The 26,691-nt window shown below is 37.4% G+C and overlaps 1 protein-coding gene across 1 annotated transcript; it reads right to left on the bottom strand.

Annotated features, from left to right (window-relative positions):
* Positions 1 to 848: 848 nt before the first annotated feature.
* On the bottom strand, positions 849 to 26,691 carry fgf22 (fibroblast growth factor 22). Its single transcript, XM_060864647.1, has 3 exons — positions 26,331 to 26,691; positions 3,058 to 3,161; positions 849 to 1,660 (listed from the first exon to the last, which is right to left on the bottom strand). The coding sequence occupies exons 1-3, from the start codon at positions 26,689 to 26,691 to the stop codon at positions 1,466 to 1,468; spliced, it is 660 nt and encodes a 219-aa protein (XP_060720630.1). The 3' UTR covers positions 849 to 1,465.

Genomic DNA, 26,691 nt, shown 5'->3' with positions numbered 1-26,691 from the left:
AATAACAGTACCTGAATAATCCTGCACTAATAGCTGAATTTATACTTCATTATACATAAATATGAAATAATATTGCGTTAAGACATGTACTAATCACAAACTAATGATCAGCTAACTTTAACTTCTTAGTGAGGCTTATGATTTTACGTTTGAAAGCTGCAATGACACCAGCAATTTCATCTCAACCCATCTATTTGCCCATCCATCGCAGCATTACTACATTTAGCAGACACTACTGTAAAGGAGCAAAGGAGCAAATCCCTGGGCCAGAGCCACTCAGATAACACAAAACATGTGATTTGAAGAGAAATGGAGTGAGAATGATGCAAAAATGGGTTGAGATAAAAATTTTTGTCTTATAATTAGTGTCTTTCTATGTTCAATAAGGAGGATCCATGTAAATTATGGAAGTAATCCAGTACCATGCAGTGTTATTTGTTTACACACTTAATTGGAAAAAAAAATTGGAAAATTCTATAAACAGTTTTAAATGACGCTTGTATAATTCATATTCTTTCTTACTGTATACAAACATAGAACACATTAACTAATGAACAACTTCAGTTAGTCATTATTTACACAGGAATTCATAAGACTCAGGTCATAGTTAAATTTAGCTTTTCATCAGTTGATTAGTACATGATTAGTACATGCCCTTAAGTATCTTTCTCAAGTCTAAGTGCATGATTATTCATGTCCTGCTACTGTAAAGTGTTCATTAAAAATTGAAAAAAAAATGAAATAAAATAAAAAAAAAAAAAAACATAATACATACGCCACTGAAAAAGAAATGGAATTTAATTTCATGTGACGTGAATATAGTTCAAATATACAAAACTTATATTCAAATACCTGAATGAAATTGAAGAAAGTAAAGCCCTAATTTTTAGTCATCTACATATAACAGTTAAGGTTTCCCTCATAGGGAAAAAGGTTCTATGTAACATTGATTAATCTAAGTGTAGTTTGATTGTAGCAAATGTGTTAAAAGCACTTCCACTCATATTTACACACCTGGCATAAAAATACACATCTGAACATACGCAAACAGCTTCAAAAAGGATTTTCTCAAATCTGTAGACACAATTGTTATAACACAAATAGTTTTCTATTATATCTCCATTATATGTGATTGAGGAAGTTTTGTTTCTGAAATTTTACCTACTAGTCTATTGCTGTTTAGGTAAATGTGATAATGTATTTTACAACAGCTGGTTAGAGACGTTATAAATGCTTAGCTTCTCCAGCTGAAACATAAATATGGAAGGTAACTGCTTATGTATAATATTAAACACCTTACAAATGCTTTATTAGGCTTTAAGCTAACAGGGATGGAGGAATAAGTTAATATACTATGTGACAATACCAAAAAATGATGTAGAAATAATCCTCTGCAAACATACATATACAGCTATATATGTGTATGACATTAATAATAATAAAAAAGGCTAATTAGAGATTTCAGCTATGTTGGGAGCATTGGGAGGAAGTGAGTGGAAGGGTGTCTCCGTCGCGCTTTATGGCCCCTCCGTGGCTTCCCTCGACCATTCAGCGACACAAACATCTGTCTGCCGCCGTGCTTCCAGCGCAGGGATGCGTACGTATTATAGCCGTTCTCCTCGATGCGCTCTTTAAACTTGCAGCTTGGGCTATATCTTACCTAGAAAAAAAGAAAAGAGAAATAAGAACTATGTTCATTTTCAGACTAATGAGAAAACATCTGAAGCTGATTTCAACACTGATCTGAAAGTGCAGCATTTCTACCCACATCTTAACAAGTGAAAGCATCTTGGATATAACAAGATCCTGAATAAATCTACCATTTACTATTATATGATTACAATAAAGTGTAATAATATCACTTCTAAATGCTTTTTAAGCATCAATCATCTCAAGCCTACATTTCTTACTGTATTTGCAGATCATCTTTCTTCTTAAGAATGTATGCTTAAAATGAGGAAAAATAGTGTGACAATTTGAGCAAGTATGTGTTCATGCATATGTGAACATTTTTCACAGCATTCATCCTTAGTAATTGCCTGATCAGTGTTGCAGGGTGTTAAATTACTAGCTTATTTTACGTTTATGTTGGGAAATAAATGAATAATTACTTTATTAATCACAGGCAGATTCAAGCAAAAAAACTAAAACTGTGTGACAAAAAAATGAATAAATAAAATAAAAAATAGTCCCATGTTATCTGTTGTGATGTAGCCAAAGTGGAGGAAGTATCAGAGCCAGAATTACAATCAGTTCTGTCATTTCCAAATCTGAATAGAGATACGCTAAACAGCTACAGATTATTGCGTATTACGTTACACCCCTACTACAGTGCTATTTTGCTCCTTTGCTACGGCTGGATAGAGCTCTTATCCTGAGAAAAAGAGATGGCACAATGACAATGTGGTTCAGGTTTCCGCTCAGGGATGTTATCAGCGCCGTCCTGCTGCCTGCACTTAGATAAGATCAGCTCCTGAGTGAGTGTTGTGATTAATAGTCATTAAGTTGAGATTCAAACAGGGATGAAATCAGACGTTTTCGTGCTACATGGATTGTTTGTTTTTGTGCTTTTAGACTTGAGCTATCTGAAAGGCTGACTTGTTCTTGTTGGGTGACTGATTGTCATGCTGAGATGGTCTCATAGAGCGCTTAAAGTGCTCAGGCACCACACACTCATTAAACAGGGCACAAACAACTGTCTGATGGCACGCACAGGGTTCACAGGAACAGGAGTGTGAGCAGCAGGAGCCCTCAAGGAGTTCTTGTAAACCTCAGGCAGCTCACTGAGCTCAGTTAAATGGGATTTAGGTCAGTGTGCTTATTTTCTGGAAAGTTCAGCGGCAATTCAGTGACACTTACTGCTAGGTTCATTTTTCTTTTGGGCTAGGACTGAAATCAACCACATCCAGGTGTGGATGAAGGTAAATATTATTTTCACTTCAAGCAATAGTAGGTTCCATATTGCAAAGTACACCATATGCCATTGCTCTAAATATTTTGTTAGTTCTCATACAGCCCTTACAGAATGTCTTGTAAAACCATTGAAGATGTACCTACCGATCCAAAGAGTGTGCCTTTTTTGGACATAGCTAAGTACAGGCCGGTGCTGACAGATTTGATGGCGACAACTCCCACACTAACAGATCGGATTTCCATCAGACCTGGAGAAGAAAACAGAAAAGAGAGGCCTGGGTTAGAGAAGGGAAAGTTTAGCCATCAAAATGGTCTATCATTAGCGATTAGAAAAACAGCCATCCGTGTGTGCTAAGAATATTTCTTTGCCAGGAGTTGAAAAAACACGACAAGCAACAATAGCCCTTTTTTTTTAATTATTTCAGGTAAATGTCTTCTTGTGTACCTGCAGTTGAGAGCCACCATTATCCTATATTTATAGTGACATGCATAGTTTCACTGTTATGTGGGAATAAATAAAAACCTTTAAATGCATTATGCTGAGCTTATGAACACTGCCAAGTTATTTCATCATTTATCAGAGCACATTGTCCATGTCCTTTGGTAATCTTATTTTATTTTAAAACTAGAGACAGATCAAGACGATAAAGCAGATGGCCACTACAAACCTCAGTGCTTGTCCATCAACATCTGAATGGGATCTGATTACTGTACGGGAGGCTCTCTTCTTAACATTATTTCAAGTTTTCACCTACAAAGAAACCCTGATGCATCATGCTATCTGTCCGGATAATCCCTGTTCCCGAAAGGCTGTTACTTTAAAAAAAAAGAAGCCAAAACACCCTAGGAAACATTCAGTCTCTGCTGTGGGTTGTGAGAGGAAATGACACAGACAAATCAGCTGCTGGCACTGGACTGTAAACACAGAATCACATCAAGGTGCTGAATGAGATGTTGTCCCAGCGCCAGTTAGGAAATGCAGGCAGCAAATGCAGGAACTGAACCAGAGGCAACTTCAAGGCTTTAAAGTCTGTGCTCTGGTTGAAGGCATTATGCCGTTAGATTACAGACGTGAAAAGATTAGGACACCCCATTAAATATTAAGTTCTTTATTAAGAAATGTAAACATGTCAATTTCTGATCTTGTTTTTATTTGTACCTGTAGATGTAAAGTGATGTAATTGCTTGTTAACAACAAAAATGTTTTTTTCACTTATTAAGCAAAAGAAATCAACAAAATGAATATTTCAAATGTGGAATATATTAGGACACCACTCCTCGATGTGTGATGTTTCAGCCGTGAGAGTAGTATTTACATCTGGGCTTTGACTTGGCCATTCCAGAATTCTCCGTTTTTTACTTTTCAGTGAGTCCTTGGTGGATTTACTGGTATGTTTTTGTCATGTTTCAAGGTCCAGTTCCACTTCAGCTTCACTTTTTTGACAGATGGTCTCACATGTTTAAGCACCTTCTGATACAATGTAGAATTCATAGTGGATTCTATGATGATGAGCTGGCCAGGTCCTGCTGCAGCAAAGCATCTCCAAACCACCACCTTCCACCTCCATGTTTCACAGTTGGTATGAGGTTCTTTTGTTGAAATGCTGTACTTGGTATTTCATACTGTTACTGTTTCCAAATAATTTAGTTTTAGACTCATCTGTCCAAAGCACATTATTGCAGAAGTCTCTCTGTGTTCCTTCGCAAACTTCATTCTTGACCCTTATGTTTTTCTTAGACAGCAAAGGTTTCCTCCTTGCACACCTCCCATGATAATTACAGTTGTTCTCTCGTCTCTTTCTGATTGATAATGAAAGCACTGTTGTAGGTCCCGTGATGATGTTGTAGGGTTTTTGGAGACTTCTTTAAGCATCTTGCCGTCTGCTCTTGGGGTGAATTTCCTCGGATGGCCTGACCTGGCCATGTTGGCACTAGATTTAAATGTTCTCTACTTGTAAATAATTTTTCAATAACCAGACAGTGCTGATTACATATTCTTTTAAGATCTTTTTATATTCCTTTATATTCCTCCAGACTCATAAGCATCAACAATCTTCTTTCTGAATGCCTCAGAGAGCTCTTTGGATCTAACCATTGTGATAACTCTCACTTCAACAATTAAAAGCAAACCAAACTAAATATCTGAGGTTTAAATAAGGCAAGCCTTCTGTAAAAGGCTCTGTAACAGTGTTCTAATAATTTGCACCTATTTTATACATTTTAAGTACAAATATACAGTATGTGGTGGTGTCCTTACTTTTTCCTCACAAGAAATTACGTTTTATAGATCATTTATCGGTTTTATTTGTTTAGTCATATTACTTGTATCTTCCAATATTGGTAAAATAAAGATAAAATGTCCATATGTTTAACTAGTTAAAAAAATACAGGCTTCCATGGGGTGTTGTAATTTTTTCACATGACTGTATATCTGTTACACCTAAGACCTTTGGGTCAAACACATTCCACTGCCTAGATTAAAATTAATATTGAAACATCTGCTTATAACACCTACTCAATATTTTCACACTACAGTTCAGACCAAATGCCTAATGCAACTGTACGGTGCATGTAAACTGTACGGTGCATCCAGTGCTGAAACTCTTCTTATATATATATATATATATATATATATATATATATATATATTTGTGGTTAAACCATTGTTTGACACTTGCGCAAATTGTTAAATCCGATGTTGTAGTACCTATGAAACAGTATTCGATTATTCTGGATGCACCTCTGGTCAGTCGTGCAGCTATCTGATCACTAATCAGGTTGGAGACACACAATACATAATATCATGCACATAGAGCTTCAGTCAAGCGCTTCAGTTAATCTTCAAATCAAAAATTAAAATAGCTGAAGTGTGATCTTAGAGACTTTGACTATGTCATGATTTTGCTTCCAGACATTTTGAGCATGATTATTTAAGAAACTGCTGATCTTCTGGGAATTTTAAACATAACTGTTGACACAGAATGAAAAAAAAACAAAAAAAAAAACTGCAGGCACAGATGCCTTGTTGATGACAAAGTTCTTTACAGTTGGAGTGTAGCTGGAAACGATGATGGAGCATAAATTAATGGAAGCATAATTAAGATACATTGATGTCCTTGTCACAGTTAACCTTGTCTACATATTTCTTAAGTAGAATTCTTAACAGTGTATATTTTTATATTTGGAAAACAGATATATACAGTATACAGGGAGCTACTAAAGAAAAACTATTTTGGAAATATGACCTTGCTGTGACCTTGATCCAATTTAGATCAATTCCAAAACCTAATCAGTTCATCTGCTGGTTGCAAAGATACATCCATATAAATAACATAAAGATTAAAGCATTCCTACTTGAAATCTTGTGATAAGGTAAATCACAGAGGGAGGGACTGATGGACAGATGCATGGAGGCACAAACAATTAGAAAATATGACTAAAAAAGTGTTATCAGTTTAATCATGTCATTAAAAATAAAAAATCATGTCAAAAAACAATTTTTTTTTGCCTTTCTTTTCCCTAGAAATATCTTGTCCTACCATCAGTCACATGTTATATGTGTTAATAGATAGAATATATATTAGCATGTTCCAAAAGGAATAGTTTAATGGTGTCAAAAGCTCACAAAATTAATCTTCAACAGACTGTACAAATGTTCACTGGCCAATCGCTGGTTGCTAATCTCACATCTGAAATTCACATCAAACTCTTACAAGCATACTAGCAATGGGTGTTAGGTTAGATAGTCAAACCAAAGTAAAAATTACACTATTATTAAAAAAAGTTAGCAATTAAGGGGTCTTGCTTACAATCCTTTTTAAACACCTTACAAGAACTCTAGAACAGAGTGCTTTCTTTAGGATACAAAAAAGGCATGTAACTTTCCAAAGAATCTTTGAACAACCTGTGATTCAACCTGAATAAAAGTAATTCTCCAAACAGAACATTAGCCAAATGTGGAAAGCTTGTTCTGGACATTGCACAGTCTGTATACCCAAAGAAATTATTTCATCAGCTCAAAACTCTAGCATAGAAGACCAGCTTAAACTTTAAAGCGCAAAGTAAATAATGTGTTTATTGGAAGTTCCACAACATTAGCTATTAACGTATAAAATGTATGATGCGTCATTCTTAAGTAAATAAAAATGGTATTCATTGGGAAATTGCTGTCTAAGAGGAGTAAACAACTGTATGAAGTGTTGTTCTTGAAAAATAATACAACTTTGAGGTGATAACATTAAAAGTAACAATAATGTAAAACCACCCCTTTGTTAATTATTTTCATATTATTTTCTTACAGCAACACATGTTTTATTCCATGTTTTATTATGGAATACTGTATCATTTCTTGAACCCTTAATCTTAAATGGTTACTGGCATCAATTGTGATAATGACTCTGAACAAATGAAAAAGAAGCTCAGTCAAGTGTCCTGTGTACGCATGCCAGTTATAGACATCACCCACTTCAGGTGAAGAAAGAAAGTAAATAAACAAATCGAGCGGCTTTCTTCTTTGACCTGCGGGTGAAGGAAGCCCAGTCACAGCTTGAAACCAGACTGGCAGGTCATGCAGGTAGCTTTGACCAGCTGCAGAGCCAGCTCATCATCTCCATTAGAAATGCCCGTGCTTTGAAGACCCGTGTGTGTTTTTTCCTGTTTATGTTTCCGTAGGGTGTTGCAAGCATCATGTGGTAGAAACATGTGTACAGCTTGTAATCCTCTTTGACAGTGTTCCAGATGACTGGGGTTCAAAATGAGTTTATGAGGACTGAGCCAGTCGAGAGAAAAGTACTGGTGCCTGAAAGTGCTGCTACTCCTAATGTCTATAATTAGGTATGAGCCCCGGGAGTCAAGGTCTCTCCTCATTGGCATTTAATTGACATCTTATGAATTAGCTTTAGGGTGTTTCAAGAAAAATGAGTCATACTCTGAGATTCTTGAAGACTAAACAAAAAACTAAATTGGGGATCTGTAAAAGCAGGATAGTAGGATATTAATACTAAGATTAATTTTCTTTGAAAATGATGTTGAATGCACTCGAGGCCATTATACTAGCTGAAGTTAAAAATATGTCTATTACTCCAGCAATCACACCATGCTTTTACAATATGAAACCCAGAGAATCCACATATCTACTTGATTATTTTTTGTTTTCATGTACATTTCAAGAAATTGTACCACTTATGTATTAGTACCATCTTATGGAAAAGGATGGAAAGCAGGATTAAACAAACATTGCAGACCTCAGCCAGCTTCATTTAGTCATAAATTTTAGAACTTTTTAAAAAAAAATTTAGACAAAAGTTCAAACTTTTTTTGCAGCCAAGGATTCCTTTAAACTGCAAAATAAACTATTACAGCCAAAGAACATTTTACTACAGAACTTTCCACCAACAGGACACATGGTCTAAGTGACATTAGTTTCTTGTTTTTAGTTCTTGGGGTTAAACCCATTCAGTTTAAATGTCAGTCAAAGCAGCTAATAACTTTACAAATTTAGCATTAAACATATGAACTTTATAATGCTGGGTTTCACTACTTCCACCAAATTTTGAAAAATGCTTAACCAACTCCTGGGTATTTGCTGCTTTGGAAAGTTCTTCTGTGCCTAAACAGGTGCTATCAGTGATTCAATGTATAACCATAAGAAATCCCCTGAAGGAATAGATAATAAAACCCTTTTATCGTGCCAGATGGAACTTTAATCCTTAAACCTGTACATCTTTAATCTCTGCTCTGGCCCACCTAATCCATCTAAAACTGCATTATGAGCAAGCAGGAAAAAGCATTGTAACCTATGCTTCAAGTTTGCAATGCCAAAGATCGTTCAAAAAGGTCATTTTGTGTGTCTGTGCTCTCTTAACCTTTTAGCCAAAACTGTCAATTAAGCAAATCCTCGCTTCTGCTTAGTCAACTGTGGACCAGACATTTTCTGATCTTGCATGGGATTTCTCAAAGCATGGAACAAGTCCTGTGCTTAGTCTTCTTTATTCGTTTTGTCTTTGCATTCAGTCTTCTCTTTCAGCCCCCCAGTCTGTAGAGTTTTTTGGAAGAAAGCCCATCTTCAGATCATTGGGTCTTTTTTTTGACCTTGAAAGTAGGTAGAAAGAGAAGCGGGGGAGTAAAGAGAATTCTCACTGGGTTTCTTTTGTCAAATGTATAGTTGAATAAGGAGAAGGGGAGGGCTAAGAGTTGTACATAGTAGTAAGAAGGTCTTGGTGGTGGTAGTAGGGGGGTTACAGGGGTCAGGGGGGTCATAAAATTATGTTTCCTTCAACTGGCCCTTTGCTCCGAATAGGTCTTTGTTACCTACCTGAGATCTGGAAGCCGACAAGGACTTATTAATGACCCGGCTTTTGTTGCCAAGACCAAGGTTCCTCCCACCTCAATTAAAAGGGAAGGAGGGGGTAGACCGGGTGAAAGATTGGGCAGAGTTTCTCTAGCTTTTCCCAACTTGCCTGGAGGTCTTTAATTTCGCAGGTCGCCCCCTTCAGCATCTCTCCCTGGCCTGTTGCCCCCTCTAAAAAAAGCCTGGGAATCTCTCGGTTCCAACGGTATGCATGCCCTTGATTGACGTACCTTTTCAATTATTTCACAGTTTGCTAAGAGAGGGCACTGTTGTTTTTTTCTCTGCTCCTTCTCTTTCTCTTCTTTGCTTCCCTTTCAAAACACAGGCTTTTCATGTCGGGTTCCTCTCTTCTGGCCCTAATGGCCATGACCAGGACCTTTGATCTGATCTGCCTCCGCGGATGTGCTTTCGATCTGGCTCCTGTCTCGGCCTGTGTGTGGTGAGATCTCACATCATAAAAAGGCCACACCAGTTACCACTAGGAACAGCCGACTCATGAGACTGTTTCAAGGTTCTTGGGGACTTGAGAGCACTGGTCCTCATTAACAATAACAAATGTCTTTCGCAGGTTTTATGCAAGAAATGTAGTGTTCATGAAAATCTAATTAGCCTGTCAAAATGTTTATGTCCTACAACTATTTTGACTAAATTCAAATCATAAGGTAACTTAAATTATAAGCTAACTCATTTAAATAGTTTATTTAATTTAAATGCACACAAACATTTAACAAGGCTTTTATGATTATCAGTCATTTCATGATAATGAAGAAAACAATCTGAAAGCTAAGCTGCTAAGATGTTTTTGGATGTGCTGTTTTACTGTTAATCTTTTTACTTTTTTTTTTTTTTTTTTTTTTTTAAATTTATTGAGTGTCAATATGCTTAACAATAGCTTAGCTGAAATTTTTGTAAATCTGACCTTGCATTGCCTTTGCTATACAATTTCCTATATAATTGTGTAACTCCATTTGCAGGGCCCCATTGCTTTGTCATTTTTAATAGACAAATTTATTGTTAAATTTCTTATCAAAGAGTCTTATTCAAGAGTGAAAAAGAATCAATGCACAGTAAACAAATGTGAAATAATAAACTAAGCATGAATCCCCCAGCTGGTTGCTCTTAATACTGTTACTCATATTTACAGATAATCTAGAAGTGCAATTTAGCCATGATGCTAAACTAGCAGTTGTAAACTCATCTTGTCTTATTTGAACCAAAATGAATAATGTGTACTTAATTTATTTGACCAAACTGTTGCTTTAACTGTCTGTAGGTCATATATTATGTCATCAAAGCTTTCCTGTATCACAGTCTGATATATCACATCCATAATGGCAGCATTCCTGCTGCTGAGGTGCTGAGAAACACTTGGTATTCAAGCTTGTGAACCTGCAACATGATAGCATGATCTCTGTGAATGAACTGGGTTTGTGCTGACATCATCGTGGCTGGTGACAATGAGCAGGTGAATGGCGACGTTGTTAAGTGAAGCTTGCACTATCCTGCCAGGGGGCAGTGATAAAAAAGCTGTTCCGTAATGTCCTCAACTGGCTTGACACACAAACTCCGAGGTAATATTTGCAGAAATGTTTCTAGCTTCTGGGCCTGCAACTCTAATGCTAGGATACATCAGTACCAATACTGGTATCAGTTATCAATCCAGTGTTATGTTTTGCTAATAACATTGATGAACGATGAACGATCTATAGCACATGATGCTTTGTTACATTAGCCTAGTGTAAGTTGTCACTAATGAAGAGATGACGATAAAATGAAAATCATCAATATTGTAATAGTATTTTACCAACAATATACAGCATTTGTAATGTCTAACACTTTCTGTAAACTTTACTAGGAGCTTATGTCAGTACAGTATTTTACTTTGTGCTATTCCCGCTTTTCTAGCACAAGTGCTACCTGCTCAAAAAGCTAAATCATACTATTTACATGAGAAATGTGTTTTTAGACACTTTTTTCCACACATATGATTTTCCCTCAAGAGGTTTGCTGAAGTTGATGAAATGTACAACTCCGTAAAAATGGTTCTTATGAGTAGCTCTGAGTTTTTCCACAGAGACTTGAGCTGTGAGGAAAAAACTTGCGTTTCTGAACAGGCATCATTCTTAAAGCCTCTGTAGTCAAGTGAGATTCATTTATCCCACCAACAGACTATGAGACATGTCTAAAGGTTCTTTTGAGAACCTTCCACTGGCATCATTATTAATGCAGATAGACTTAAATTGTAACCTTTACCTCAGTAACCATTAGGAAACCTTTTGGCTTATTTATTTATTTATTTATTTATTTATTTATTTATTTATTTATTTATATAAAAGCTGCCGTTTTCTTGGGGACCAGCCAAATGTCCCCACAAGTTAAACCTGTCATATATTCCTTCATCCCCCACAACACACATCCATAAACATTTTTTTCACTCCAATGTGAACATTAACATATGACTTTTTTACCCATCCTGGTTTACACAAACACAATATTGACTGTACTTCAGTTGCTATGGGTTGGTCTCACTTTTAATTCCTCAAATGAGGTAATTCTTCAAAACTAACAATGATTGCAATATAGGCTTATGACACCCCACAGCACTAATAAACACAAATTCTCATAATTAATGATGTCTTAATTTACGCTGTTTACAGAAGCCAACCAAGAATAATGTTAGTAAAAGGAAAAGTGAGAGGAAGTGAACTGGTGTGTGAGAGTGTGGCTCATGTAGAAAGGGAATGTAGGCATTTTTACCTAAGTGAAATCAATGGGTCACATTCTTAGAAAAATAGGTTTCTCAGTGGTTCATAAAGGTAGTATTTAAAATGTATAATTCATTTCTTGAATTGATATTTTGCTGTAAAGCTGTTTTGTGACAAAATCAAATACTAAATGTGGTATAAAAAACCACGTTTTGACGTTTTGAAAAATGGTAATATTAAATTCTTTTCTAATTTGGATGTTAATTATCTTATGATATTCTTCTCATATCCTACTGCAATTAATATACACTAATTCTGTCATAGGCTTCAGAAAGGAAAGGAAAAAAGGAAAGGAAAATTAAGGGAAAAAGAGTATGTTCAGTGATTGTGAGCCTGTTTTCTTCTATCTGTCCCAAATTCTTGTTGTCTCTGAAACATTATTATTATTATTATTATTATTATTATTATTATTATTATTATTATTATTATTATTATTATTATTATTATTTGTTCTATAATAAATACTTATTCTCTGAGACTTGGAAATTGTATGCTTTATGCTTGTTGCTGTAAAGGAACAACTGTTGCTCTAATGCAATATTAAATGTAACATGAAAGCACATCATGTTCTTTAATTAATGAGAAATTTAACATTTTTAATCTTTGGCAAATTGATCTGGTGTTATAAAAGAGATACTGATAAATAACTAACTTTGATGTGGTAACTAACTCCACTTGACACTGGGATGCATCATTTCAAGCTTTTATTACACATACTACACATATCGCTACACATACTTTACAGCACAGTGGAATACTTTTCTCCGCATATCACAACTAAGGAGGTTGGGGTTGGGGCGCAGGGGCAGCTATGATACAGCGCCCCTGGAGCAGAGAGAGTTAAGGGTCTTGTTTAACGGCCCAACAGTGGCAGCTTGGCAATGCTGGGGCTTGAACCCCGATTCTCCCAGAGCCTTAACCACTTGAGCCACCACTGCCCCAATTCTTATTAGAATTAAAATAATATTCACTAAGCACATCTTAAGGAGATTATGCTATTTAAGTTCCCTGCTGGACTATACCAGATATAATAATAATATGCAACATCCAGTCTTGACGTAGAATAAAACCAATGATCCAACTTTTATCTTTGTGGAATTTACAGCCTATGGTGATTTTTTTAAAGGCAAACTTTTTGGACAGTGTCACACTCAGTAAATTTGAACAGCTTTGCAGAGCATTCTGTCCTAACTAATAAATGTCCTCGGGCTATAATATGGAACACCTGTCTAAGACTCAGTTTCTATTTCTTTTTTTATCCTTCATCATGTTACAATATATTAAAACATTTGTCACATTCACTCAAGCTGTCATGACAGTGAAAGGAATAGTCAATACACCAAAGTGTTCCGGATTGGAAACTGCTTTTAATGCTGACACTGTCAAACTTTCCATCTCCATGTCTATCACCGTATTCCTTACCTGGACTTATTACATTCTCCAGTAAGGTAGCGATCACTGCGATTTTACGCTGCTTGTTCAGAGGTCATCAGTTTTGCTTAGAAAATGGTACATTTCAAATGACGTTTTGTATAAATTAGGCGAGTAATTAGGGCAGCGTGACCTGGCACCGCTGGCAGCGGGACTCTTTGTGCTCCTTTCTCACACTGCTGCACACTTGGGTGACGTTCCTGCTCACACAATCCGCTGCTTGTACGGTTTCAGGGGCCTGCCCTGATCCCCGTTCCCCCTTTATGCCTTGCTGAATGCAGGCTCCGGGGATTAGCCAGGTCCTTCAAAAGGCCATTAGTGGCAGTGACAGGTATCCCGTTACCCCCTGAACACACATATACGCACACATACACGCACACACAGATAGGCCAGGTGAGAGGCACAGAGGCAGGGGTCAGACGAGGACAAAAAGGCAGAACCACTCAAAACCTAGGACCCTCTCACCTTCACTCTTTTCACTGCCTTATATAGACTAAGAATACCATCAAGCTAATAGTTTATTGGAGAATGTTAGTACAACATGAAAAAACACACAAGACAAAAGATTTATTTATTTATTCTTTGATAATAAAATTTGTAAGTCAAGTGTACGGTGAAGACCATTAGTGACTCAGCTGTTCTGACAGACAGGGGAAATTCATTCCACCTCCTGAGTGCCAGGACAGAGAAGAGTCTTTATCCATGATCCATTTCTTGTATCCTGGATAGTGTGTCCAGTCAAGCCACGCTAGTAGTACAGCGCAGGGTACATATGATAAGAGTTTTTAATGTAGGTGGGCGCTGGTCCATTTTTGGCTTTGTAGGCAAGCATCAATGTTTAAAATCTGATGCAGGCAGCTACACGAAGCCATTGCAGGAAACACAGCAATGAAGTGATGTAGGAGACTTGCGGAGGTTAAAAACAAGTTGAGCATTAGCATGGTTTATTTATCGACCCATCCATGCACGTGGTCATACAGAAGACCGGCCAGACAGAAGTTGCAGTAGTCCTGTCTTAAAATGACAATGAATGAACAAGTACCGGAGTGGCCACTATCGACAGGAAACATTAGATCTCCTTGATTTCATGACCTTTATAAGTCAAAAAATATTATTTGGTTGTTCAGAACTTCATGCCACAGTGGCTGCATGAGGTACCTTCATTGGAAAATGAAATCCAAGATGTATCTTCATCAGAAAGGCAATACAAACATGTTTGAAAATTTTGCTGGTGGTTGCTGTGAGAATAGTCATCGTGCTGGGGTGGGTAGTGGGTAAGTTCTAAGATTAGTGGGAAAATTAGAGCTAAAATCATGTAATATGCAACATGAACATGATGCATCTAGTGCAGGATTAGTAACTGCCTTCTTCTGGTGAATAGAACCAACTGAACTTGTTAGACAATATCACAGCGAGATACAAATATAATAACAGCACAACAAATATTGATTTTTCTCACACACACTGTTACTACCCTATTACCTACATATAATTAATGAATTCTCAGGAAATCTAATTAACTCTTCTCAGAAAAGCTTTTCTAATAATAGAAAAATTAAAAAAAACAACCCATAAACATACCCCCCGTTGAGGCTATCGATTAAGGGGACACTCATGGAGCCTAGAAAGTCTTAATTAGAAGAGCCAGATAAAAATACCACTTCCGCAATCAATGGTTTCCGGGGTCAGAGGTCATAATTTTCCTCTCAGTCAGATTTATACACTCTTAGAATTTCACTCTTACAATCAGTCTGCATCCATCCAGGGACATCCTGAACTGCAGAAGAAAGACAGGGATTTGTAATGCTCTGGAGGTGATCTTAAGGGAATCTGATCTGCACTGTGCGTAAACTGATTACAAGGGTGGTAATCTTATCGGTGTTGTGAAAAGTGCCTCATAACAGTTACGATGGCTGTGGTAACTCTGGATGAATGCTGTTATATAAGCCTGAGCAGGGTGGAGAGCTTTGTCTATGTTTGCATCCATAAACAATGTGTGTAACCTTACTTGAGTTGCCTTTAAATAAACATATCCTGCTGGAATGACTCTTTGAATAGAGCTTAGTCATTAATCACTGCAAATTCTGTCGTACAATAAATAACCAAAAATCACTTGTCTTCCAACCCCACACTTAAGGAGGTCTAGAGGAGGTTCTCACTTGAGGTGAAAGAGGTTAAAGAAACTGTGGTCTAGTTTGCCTGCATCTATGTGAGACTGAATGATTGGTGGCAGACAGAATTCAGGCCCTAAATAGAAACTTTTCTTTAATCAAGGAGAGAGTGGCCTTGCATGGAAAGGCCTGCTATGACATTTAAAGACAGATTTGATGAGGTTTGCTTGTTTCGAGCAGCTCTCAAAAGGGCCAGGGGGAGTTCACATTTGGGGAACACATTGTTACTGCAGTGACCAGATGGCATAACATGACTTGCTAATTCTAAACTGGTCAACTTTGAAGCCACAAACCAGATTATCATAAATTACATCACTCTTTCTTCCTTTATTATTCTAAAATCTTAAATCCTAAAAAAAAAAAAAAAACAGCTCCAGATATACAAGAAGGGAAGAGCAGCAGAGCAAGGTCTAGGATGTTACACTCGGCTGACCAGACACAGGACAGTCTCTATTCTGCAGTACTGAAATGACAGGGGGGTGACAGATGACACAACAGTACCATCAGCCACCTGTCAGACCTGTCAAATGTCTTCAGCAGTGACACAGGCCTTGACCTTAACCCTATCCTCTACAGGGGGTGATTGTGAGCTGCTCATCCAAACAGTGAAGTCAAGTGAGGACACTTTGCTGTAGAAGACTGCAGACGTATTAATCTGTGTTACTTTTCTAGATGGAATTATTGGCTGTTGCCAAATTTGTTTGCATTAAGACTAAGAAAAATTTTGGGACATCTTTCACATTCAAAGCCCTTTATTGTTACAGCACATTTAATCTTATTTAATGCTTTATTATTTTCTCAGTATGTCATTAGAGTTTTTGTTTGATACTTTACTTGATTGTTTTAAGACAAACTATTATATTTCATGTACCAGACAAAATTAATCCTCAGTATAGACACTTTTTGAGGTAATTAGCTACGCAGGAAAAAGGCTAGTAAAGTGTGTTTGCCAGATATTTTTAACAGTTTTCAAGGCATTCCATAAATTATACAGTACTGCTATATACCTTTTGTCACTGAACATCCTTTTACCTTAGTTGCAAACGATGAAGTCATTGTATCAAGTGTCAAAGTATTAGGTATCATTTAGATGGAGAAGTTGGTAGTTCTGAGAATCAATTACTGTGCTATTGTAGTCTCAGACAGGTACGCAAGCAACTTAATAGATTCCTTGAAGACAAACTTTGTCAATTTGTCAATCTCAACAGGTCATAGTTACTTTTAATACAAGCCTCATGTTGTCTGGTCAGCCCTGTTTGTACTAGCTCCTTATGAAGCTATAAAGAAGTTATATTGCATATTCTGAACTATTTTATAACCTCCCTACATAATATTTATGAACATGGATAAGTGGGTAAGACAGCTGGGCAAAGATCCTTATGAATTGCTTTGGTAAACAGGCCTGTCTCTTCCCATGGATACAGTTTTATTTTTAAAGGAAAAAAATACGGTGAATCAAATTCATAGATTTATTATATAAATTCATAATTTTAGTCAAAAAAGCATAAGCTGCTTAGTTCTTGTCTGTACAAACAATATTTCAAGACATCAGACATGGGACATCATTGTGATGACATGGGACATCATTGTGGTATAAATGATCATTGTATATATTTTAAGTATTCTGATATATTTATACTATATATTATAGTATATACTAGTCTACTGATTGCTTAGTATTTCATTTGAGCCGTGAAATCTCTATTATGTGGCTTTAGAGATATTTTTATATATATGCCTGCTATGACTCATACTTTTTATAGTTGCCTTTTGTGCCCTTTTATAGCTTAATCAGCTGAATATCCGTGCTATCCTGGCTGAAATGTGAACGCCTGAGCCATGGGTGTGCCTCCGTCTTATTATCATTTGGCCATCTGAGATCTGGAATGTCATATTTGTTCTTAGTCAGCAATGAATTTGTAGCTTGGTTTCTATGGTGCCATTTTGCATGATCGTTTCAATTGAGCATAAGTTTGATAGATAGATAGATAGATAGATAGATAGATAGATAGATAGATAGATAGATAGATAGATAACAAAACTTGTAAAAAAAATAATTATATATGTCTGTGCAAATGTGTGTTTTATGTACATTCTATGTCCAACAGTAACCAAGATAATATACAGTGTATTTACAGATAATATACTTAGTATATTAGTATATATTATAGTATATATATATACATAGTATAATATAGTATTATATTATTATTATAGTATTATTATAGTATAATATATATATGTAAACTAGGGTAAGCAATGAATTTTCAGTTATATACATTTATAATTATGTAGAGAAGATGTTACAGAGTATATGGGGTGGAGCAGAAGTGCAAGGTGATTACAGACAGTGAGGTATTAGTGAGACATCTGGGTCCTAGTGGTGTAGCGTAGAGTTCAGTAGGTTTATGGCTTAAAATGCTTTACTTCCTACAGTATATCGAGGAAAAGTGTGACGAACATGCCTCATGCATGCCATTTCATGCATGTTAAAGCTCAGGATTTATGGGTTTAATAAACCTCCACACTTTCAGCACTCTTCTCTTGGAAGCTTACAGTGAATCACTGGTTCACACTATCTTCTCAGTTAGGCTCAGTTTGTTCAGTAGGTCTGAGGACTTGCAACTCAGAAATCTCAAAAGCAAATACAAGGGAATCCCCAGTAGTCCTGAAAAATCAGCTTCCAAAAAATACTGTACTGTCTGGGTTAATGCACGTCTTAATCAAAAGATCAATTCAGAGCTCCTAAAATTCCCACAGAGCATTCTAAAGAGATGTTGCCAGTACCTCGGTCTTGACACAGTGAGGCTGAGACTGTCAGCGCCTGTCTGCTCTCGCTCATTTAGCCTCAGCAAGCAGAAAGACTGACAATGTTTCCTTTGGCAGATGTTAGTCAGCATATGGTGCTGCATGAGTAAGCTTAGCCATAGATTCCCAACTGATCTAATTAATAGTTGTTTTACATCCTGCATAAAAACATTAGAATAACAGTGCTAATAACTTTTCATTGAGGGGAAAGAAAATTGGTCTTGGATCAGTTTTCATTAAATGTCACCTTTTAGTTTAGCTTTAGATCATTGTTGGTGTAGTGGAGCAATACCCACTCTACTGTATAATTATTTCAGTGATTGTGTACATGTATATAAAATATATTTATTTGGGCAGCATTTAGGTATGTGTATTTTGCGCATTCGCACTTTAAGCAGCCCCAGTCAGAATGCAGCAACCAGTGGCGGTTCTAGACCGTCTATTGGGTATCATTCTTTTAAAATTTGAGTTCGGCATCCCAAGTACCCATCTTTTAACTGGATCACAGGTTTAATAAATATGCTGGGCTTCAGCCCAGGAGTCATAACAAATAAGTGAGTTGTTGTATTGCTAGCTATTGCTAGAAGTAGCACTGGGCAGGCAGGGTTAGCTAGCTAGTTTATGCTTAGCTAGTTCATTTAGTGGATAATAGACACTGATTCAGAAAATACAAACTACAGCCCTGTGCATGGCCTCAAATGTTCTCAGAGGACCAGACCTTAAAAATATCTGACCCCATCAAGGGTTGTTGACCCAAGAAATGTCTTCCCTCATGGACAGAGGTTTGATTGAAAAAGTAGATCCTACAGTCAGAAGAAAAGCTACTCACACATACATTCACATTCAGGAGAAGAACATCAGTTTTCTGTCCTTAGGCAAAAACGCAATTTTGGTGATATTACCCAATTTTGTAGACCAACCAAATATCCATTGGAGTGTTTAAAAGTCTAAAGGCAAACATGAAGAGCATTCTCTGATGCATGAATTATGGTTCTACTTAAGACTGAACTTCCTGGAAGTCAGTACCATAGTCCTATATGGCTGGATGCTCAGACCCCCTATGAGGGCGGGTTCTGCTTTGTGCAATACTTAGAGATTGACCAGTTCTAAAATGAAATACATTTATACTGCACCACTGGTATCAATACATTATAGTGCACTTTCCTCAGGTAATTCAAAATTAACATCATCATCTCCAAAGTCATTCCAGAGAATCTTAAGGTGAGTCGGTTACTTATCTGGGTTATCAGCATGTGTTATCCAGGTGATAACCCAACCCATGGTGGATCAGTTGAGCGTAAAAGAATGTGACCTCCATATGTAACTGGGGTAAAGGTTTATTATTATTATTATTATTCATTCATTCATCTTCTACCGCTTATCCGAACTACCTCGGGTCACAGGGAGCCTGTGCCTATCTCAGGCGTCATCGGGCATCAAGGCAGGATACACCCTGGACGGAGTGCCAACCCATCACAGGGCACACACACACTCTCATTCACTCACGCAATCACACACTATGGACAATTTTCCAGAGATGCCAATCAACCTACCATGCATGTCTTTGGACCGGGGGAGGAAACCGGAGTACCCGGAGGAAACCCCCGAGGCACGGGGAGAACATGCAAACTCCACACACACAAGGTGGAGGCGGGAATCGAACCCCGACCCTGGAGGTGTGAGGCGAACGTGCTAACCACTAAGCCACCGTTGCCCCCCTATTATTATTATTATTATTATTATTATTATTATTATTATTATTATTATTATTATTATTATTATTATTATTATTATTATTATTATTTAGAATCATCACAGATTCTCCCAAAGTTTAGTCAAACAGTTTTATGAAAGATAGCTGCATGCCAGCAGTATTTATTGCAAATAATGTACCATACGTCACTTTGCCAATTTCTTGGAAGGTCTAGCTGTATGGGTACACGATCCCGGTTATTCTTAGCACCTCTGTCAGATATGTGGGCTCACAGAAACACAACTATATATAATTAATGTTTTTGTAGCTGATTATAATACAGTACAAAAGCTGATTATAACACCAAAGCTAAGAATGGCTTAACTAGCCTTTTAAACATGTAAATTTTTCTTACCTTATTCACAATACTTCAATACACAGCTTGCTCTGACCCCCTGATGTTGCATGTGATATTTCAATCATTACTGGTAAAGACAGCTCTGTGTATTAAGTACTCAGTATATTAAGCAGAAAAAAAAGCCATCTGGATTCAAAGTCAGACTTAATAAACAAATTGATGAACCCAGTACAATTGAATATGAAGACAAAGGCTGACTATACATGTGAAAAAAACTGGTAATTGAGACTTTTGTGTTTATTCATGGTATCAAACTTGGCTCTTAGTTAGTAGAGGTTATATTAATTTAAATATTATTGCCACACCTCTCCTACAAGTTTGTGTGTGTGTGTGTGTGTGTGTGTGTGTGTGTGTGTGTGTGTGTGTGTGTGTGTGTGTGTGTGTGTGTGTGTGTCTTTCATGTTTCTCCCTTGTCCCGGTTCAGTGCCAAGAACAACTGGCAAGAGATGAACTTTGTGCATTTTCCCACTATAGTTGGACCCAATGTCCCTGTTTGAAAGGATTAAATAGGCAGTTTTCTCCATCTTGTTGGCACCATATGGCCCAGGAACTCTCTTTAGACTTAAAGTAAGCAACATTCTAAGATTTTAGAGAAGTGGCTGGAATCACCTGGCATGCTGCTCAATGAGTACCACAATCTCGAGTAGACTCTAAGTGTTTTTCTTTCTGGCAGTTTTTGATTTAATGCCTATTAGATTTAACGTTTACGCATTTTGCATAGGAGCTCTACAATTTAAAACTGGAGTGCACCTGACAAATAAACCTGAATCTAAACATCAGAGTAGTCTTTATCTCCTCTGTCAAACTGAACACTTTACGAAAACATTTTAATGCTGAGTTATTAAATACTTTATTTAGCATTAGTGCAAAAAAATGAAATTTTTATAATTACTACTTATGGTAATATGATTCAGACTGTAAATCTAGTAGTATTGTTATACCTTTCCAAAATGTCCTTACGCTTAAAATGATGAGAAAGCTGGTTTTCCTTTCCTTATAAGGCTAAAAACTGAAATGCTGCAGTCATGGTGTTGTAAGCGTTAATTTGCGGTAAGTTGTAATAATGCCATATCTACATGAAAAATTGGGGGCAAAAACATGCCTGCTCTAGGAAAGTGTGGCTTTTGTTTGTGCTGACAGCATATAAAGCTCATGAAAAGCTCTTTAATAGTTACAACAAGGAGTGGTTGCTAATACTGTATATGTACTGTACTGATATTGTTTTATTGTAGTGAGTAGTGCAACATTTTGGATTGAAATTGCAACCACAGCAGACACTAGTGAATAGCTTAGCAACAATCAAACCAGCTAAGATAACTAATGTTAATGATTTCCTTCTCAAAACTTTGATTAGTGTGGTAAATTTTAAAGACATATACAAATACTGTGCCTGTATATCATTTAATGTTAAAACTCGTGGTATCTTAAGTATGCAACCTAGTGAACCAGCATTAATGTATCCAATGAGAGAGATTCCCATTGGAGCACAAAGCACTTATGTACGTCACTCTGAATAAGGGCATCTGCCAAATGCTGTAAATGTAAATGCATATTAAAGTGATTTTTACATTAGAAAAATGGCTCTGTTGATTTGACCATCCCAAGTTGATGAATGGAAATTTCTTTGTTAAGGGAATTTCAGTGGATATTACTAGTTGTAAGTGGGGAATTACACATAGCAACTTCACCTTGCAGCCTAAGAAAATTAGTTGTATACAAGGGTCACACATTAGACTGACTAGCTTGTGGTAAATGGCTACCTACTTCACTATATTAAGGTTATTACTTACATCTTATGCAAAGGTCATAATGGTGCTAAATAGGAATGCTATTTTTTCTCAGACATTTGGCATTGGTGTGAAATAGCAAGACCAGGATGTAAGAGAACTGTTCCAAAATCAACGTGTCAACAAATAATGCTGTTCTGCTATATGGCAGTATGAAGTTACAATACCAATATCGACTTCTCTGATTGAATCAATGGAAAATTGTATAAAATCCTTGCATATGCCTATATGTAGCCTCAATCCTGTCCATCAAAATACAGTACTTGACCACTAAATTACAAGTGAAGTATTTCCCATCATTACTGTCATTTCTGTGTTGAATTCATGAGTCTGTGAATCTGAGACACACTTTGTTAATGGACACGAGTAATTTAATGCATGTTAAAACACATTCTTCCAGAAAATAAGTTTCATCTGACATGTTTGAGCCAAAATAATGAATATAACTACTATATACATTCCTTTTCACCTCTGGTGACTGCTAACGTTCCTACAGTATATGCCAGCATTAGTAGTGTACAATCTCCCTTCTGTGGCTTGTCCATGCCTCAGTAGACTGACAGTCTTGCTTCTTGAAATATGTTTTAAATAAATCCACAATATATTCAGAACGGCTGGATGATTTTCTTCCTGTGACTTGGGGCCAAGCGCAACACGCCTATGAAATCACAGCAAAGGAAAAGAGTAGCATGTAAAGAGAGATGCAGAACTACGACGGGGAAACTTGGTAAACATGACACAAGTCCTGGAAATACGGCTGAAACAGAGGCATGAGAGAGAGAGAGAGAGAGAGAGAGAGAGAGAGAGAGAGAGAGAGAGAGAGAGAGAGAGAGAGAGAGAGAGAGAGAGAGAGAGAGAGAGAGACAGACAGACAGACAGACAGACAGAGAGAGAGAGAGAGAGAGAGAGACAGACAGAGAGAGAGAGAGAGTGAGCAGGAGAGAGAGAGAGAGAGGGTGAAGGCACAGGGCCTGGCACACAGAAAAGTGAGCATATTTTAACACAAGTGACTTTTCTGATTATGCCGGTTACATGACTTTATTTCCACAGCTCTAAGCACAGTGTCACCACCTGGACCCGATTCAAACATTTGATGTCTTTAGCCACACACCCAAGACTTTAACAGTGTGTCCTTTTAAAGTCCCATTGAAGAGGGAAAAAAAAGATTGTGCAAGCTGGCCCTGCTTACCACCAATATTTCATAAGTACCTGTGACATGAATAATGAAAAGAAAAACAACTTTGGCTAAACAAATTCTTCCAAATGGACTGCTGATGGAGAAAATAATTGTGGATAAGGTGTGTGCTTTTCCCCCCTCTCAGCAGAACTAAACCATCTGCAACACAACATTTGAACAAAGGTAAAGCTTTTTAGCTGTTTGATCCCTTGACCACTGAGAGGACAGAACAGAGTTTATGATCAATGTTTCTCAAAAATCTCTTGAATCTCTTCAAATCTCCTCATTGCCAGGTTTTATGTTCTGTACAGAACAATTGGAGTGGAGTACAACCAATAACCACTTTATCGTGAAATCCTTCTCTGATTCGTACAGATTGTCCATCAACCTTGTAATTGCTTTATCTCAACTATTCATTGCTAAACCAATTTGTACTTCAAAACTTCTGACTAAGCCAAAATTCAGGAATTATAGCCGAGACAAAGGTATTCCAAAGCACAGCATTGAATTACTTGTGCAAGTGAAATTATTTGTTTCTCAGAGTCAGTGTTCTGCGTTTTAGAACTGCTAAACTAGAACTTTCCTAAAATAGACATGGCAACAGACAAGTGCTAAAACCAGAACATTAAAAAAAAAAATGTGTTTGCTTCAACTCGTTGCCAGGTTTTAATTCAGCTCAGACTGCCAGTGTTAGTCTAGATGGGTACTGTTCCATTCACAACAGTTCTCTGACATAAAAGAAGCTCTGGCTTACTATCAAATCCCACAAAAACCTCCATCTCTCCTTTCTCTTCTTTCATTCTACCTTTTCTACATTATAAACCTGTGTTCTTCTCTCTCTCTCTCTCTCTCTCTCTCTCTCTCTCTCTCTGTTTTCCTTTTTCTTTGAATTCGTGGGTCTGCATCTTCCCCTCTGCTGTTCCACTCCACTGGGATTGATACAATATTTTCCAACCTCAATTAGCCGAGGGCTCGTTGACTAATTCCGACTGTTTTTGCACCTGAGCAGTCGGGAGCGGGGGCTGGAAAAGGGGAAAAAGTGAGTAGGTCCAGGGGTGTGTACGAATGTCCCCTGTTTCGTCTAGGGCAGCATGTTGACAGATCACGGGGGCTATGCCGAGGACAAAGGTGGATGGGACAAACTTGGATAGCACCTTTACCAGCACTCTCCACCCATGCGTACTGCACTAGCGAATTTGTAAGAAATAAGATAGGATCTGTAAATGAGAATACACCTAGACAATGGCTCATTCGAGTCTGTTGTATATTAAGGTATAAGGTATTTTGCTGCATTATTAATACACATCAGATATGTCCAGATTTACGTTTAGCTACTCTTTGCTCAACAGTTTCATTTGATTTTATTAACATGCTTGATTGACCTCACGTTGCATTCTCTGTAAAATTACTAAATAATCTTAGGCATTTTGCTAGGAAGTATTACGAAGAATAATTCTAGTATTTTTTTCTGCTAGCACCAATGAGAACAATTCATGAAGATTTATTATATCATGGCAAAGGAGGCCCTGACTACTCAAGGGGCACTTTTGAAATTTCGGTGCAGGAAATGAGAGTATAGTTAGTAAATGAATGTGGAAATTGCATTGGAGGACTGCACTATTTCACCTGACCAAACCCATGTGCAACATCTAAGCAAACCTGACAGAGCCCTGGAAACCAAAAACTGAGAAAATCCACAGTTTTGGAAAGCAACTGTTGGTGACAGGAATTCCTCATGGGTCTATAACAAAACATGACTGACTGCAGAAATGACCAGACATGATTAAAGTATTCCAAACCTACAGTTTTATGATATCTTTTACTGTCACATGAATGTCTACATGGTTTTTCTGAACCTTATCCTGAATTCTGAAGTCTATCAAGTCATGCTGCTTGTCACGTGTTGCCTCATTGTCCCACACTTAGTATCATGCAATGAGAGTCACTTGCAATTCTGTGTAATTCTATTGAATCTGGACAGCTGCACACCAACAGAGCAAAGCTGTGCTCCCAGCTGGAGTGACTGGTCTGGAAGAGATGATTCACACTGTTTGCAAAAAGGGTACTCAGCAACACATATAAACACACAAAGTAAGTCTTTGGTCAAACTAAGGTCAGACCCCCAAACCACTAGAGTGTGTTAGTCTCATGACCGTTAAAAGCCAAAGTTGTCTTGACATCAACTCATATTGTCAAATGTCCAGTTGCTGAGAAATACATGTGGTAAGCCATGCATGGCTACGAGTAGCTAGAAGCATGCAAGCTCAGTGACAACATTGTGGGAAATTTGTGGGAAAATTTGGGCAATTTGTAACAGGAAATGTTGTGAAATATGAATAAGTTGTTGACTTGCTGTTTTAAAAAAGGGGAAAGTTATGATCATGAAATATAGATAAAATATTAGAGTGCTAAAATGTACTGTATTATACAATTCATAACATATGCTATCAACCCACGCTTTTAAAATGCAGAAAAATGAATGGCTAATATCCTATAAGAAATATTCTTGCTCCCTGCTTTTGTATTCATGTCCAGCCATCACACAACTTATCCTTTTATTTTTTTCAGTATTCAAAACGTATTCTGTGGTAAACATGGCTTTTTAATGACTATTCCAAAAAATATCTAGCAATGCCTTGCACCATGACCCTAAAAGAACTGAAGGTAAAATCTGTTGACCCGAGCAAAGACAGAGGAATCCCAAGTGATAAAAAAGCCATAAAAAGAAAAAGCATGCAATAAAAGTGAAGGCTGATATTATAATAAGCCCACACCCTTTGTAGTAGACTGAGAGGAAAAGACGCTACTGCGTACTCACTGTCAGGATAGTTTTTGCGCCGTGTGCCATCCACCTTGCCTGTTTTGTCGATGCAGAGGAAGAACTTGTTTGCGGAATATAGGCGGCGTAGTCGAACGTCACCCTCCAGGTGGTTGTAACTGCGTGTGTGGCGTTCCAGAGTCCATGAGCAGTTTGTGCCCCTCGCCAGCACGTGCAGTGGGTCATGACCCAGTCCGGCCGGGCATCCGGCAAGAGCTGCACTGGCCAGAAAGAGAAGAAAGGAGATGCAGGCAAGGCGCACAGGGAGAGCGCCGGGCAGAAGAGGTAGCCCGATATGGGCTGGGCCGATAGAGGTGAGGTCGGCGCAGTGAGCAGCAACGGCCGCCGTCCATTTGCACAT

Source organism: Tachysurus vachellii, chromosome 1 (assembly GCF_030014155.1).
Source record: "Tachysurus vachellii isolate PV-2020 chromosome 1, HZAU_Pvac_v1, whole genome shotgun sequence".
In the NCBI taxonomy this organism is placed as follows: domain Eukaryota; kingdom Metazoa; phylum Chordata; class Actinopteri; order Siluriformes; family Bagridae; genus Tachysurus; species Tachysurus vachellii.
Note: the sequence above shows the minus strand (reverse complement) of the source record. Positions and strands in the feature narration are given on the sequence as shown.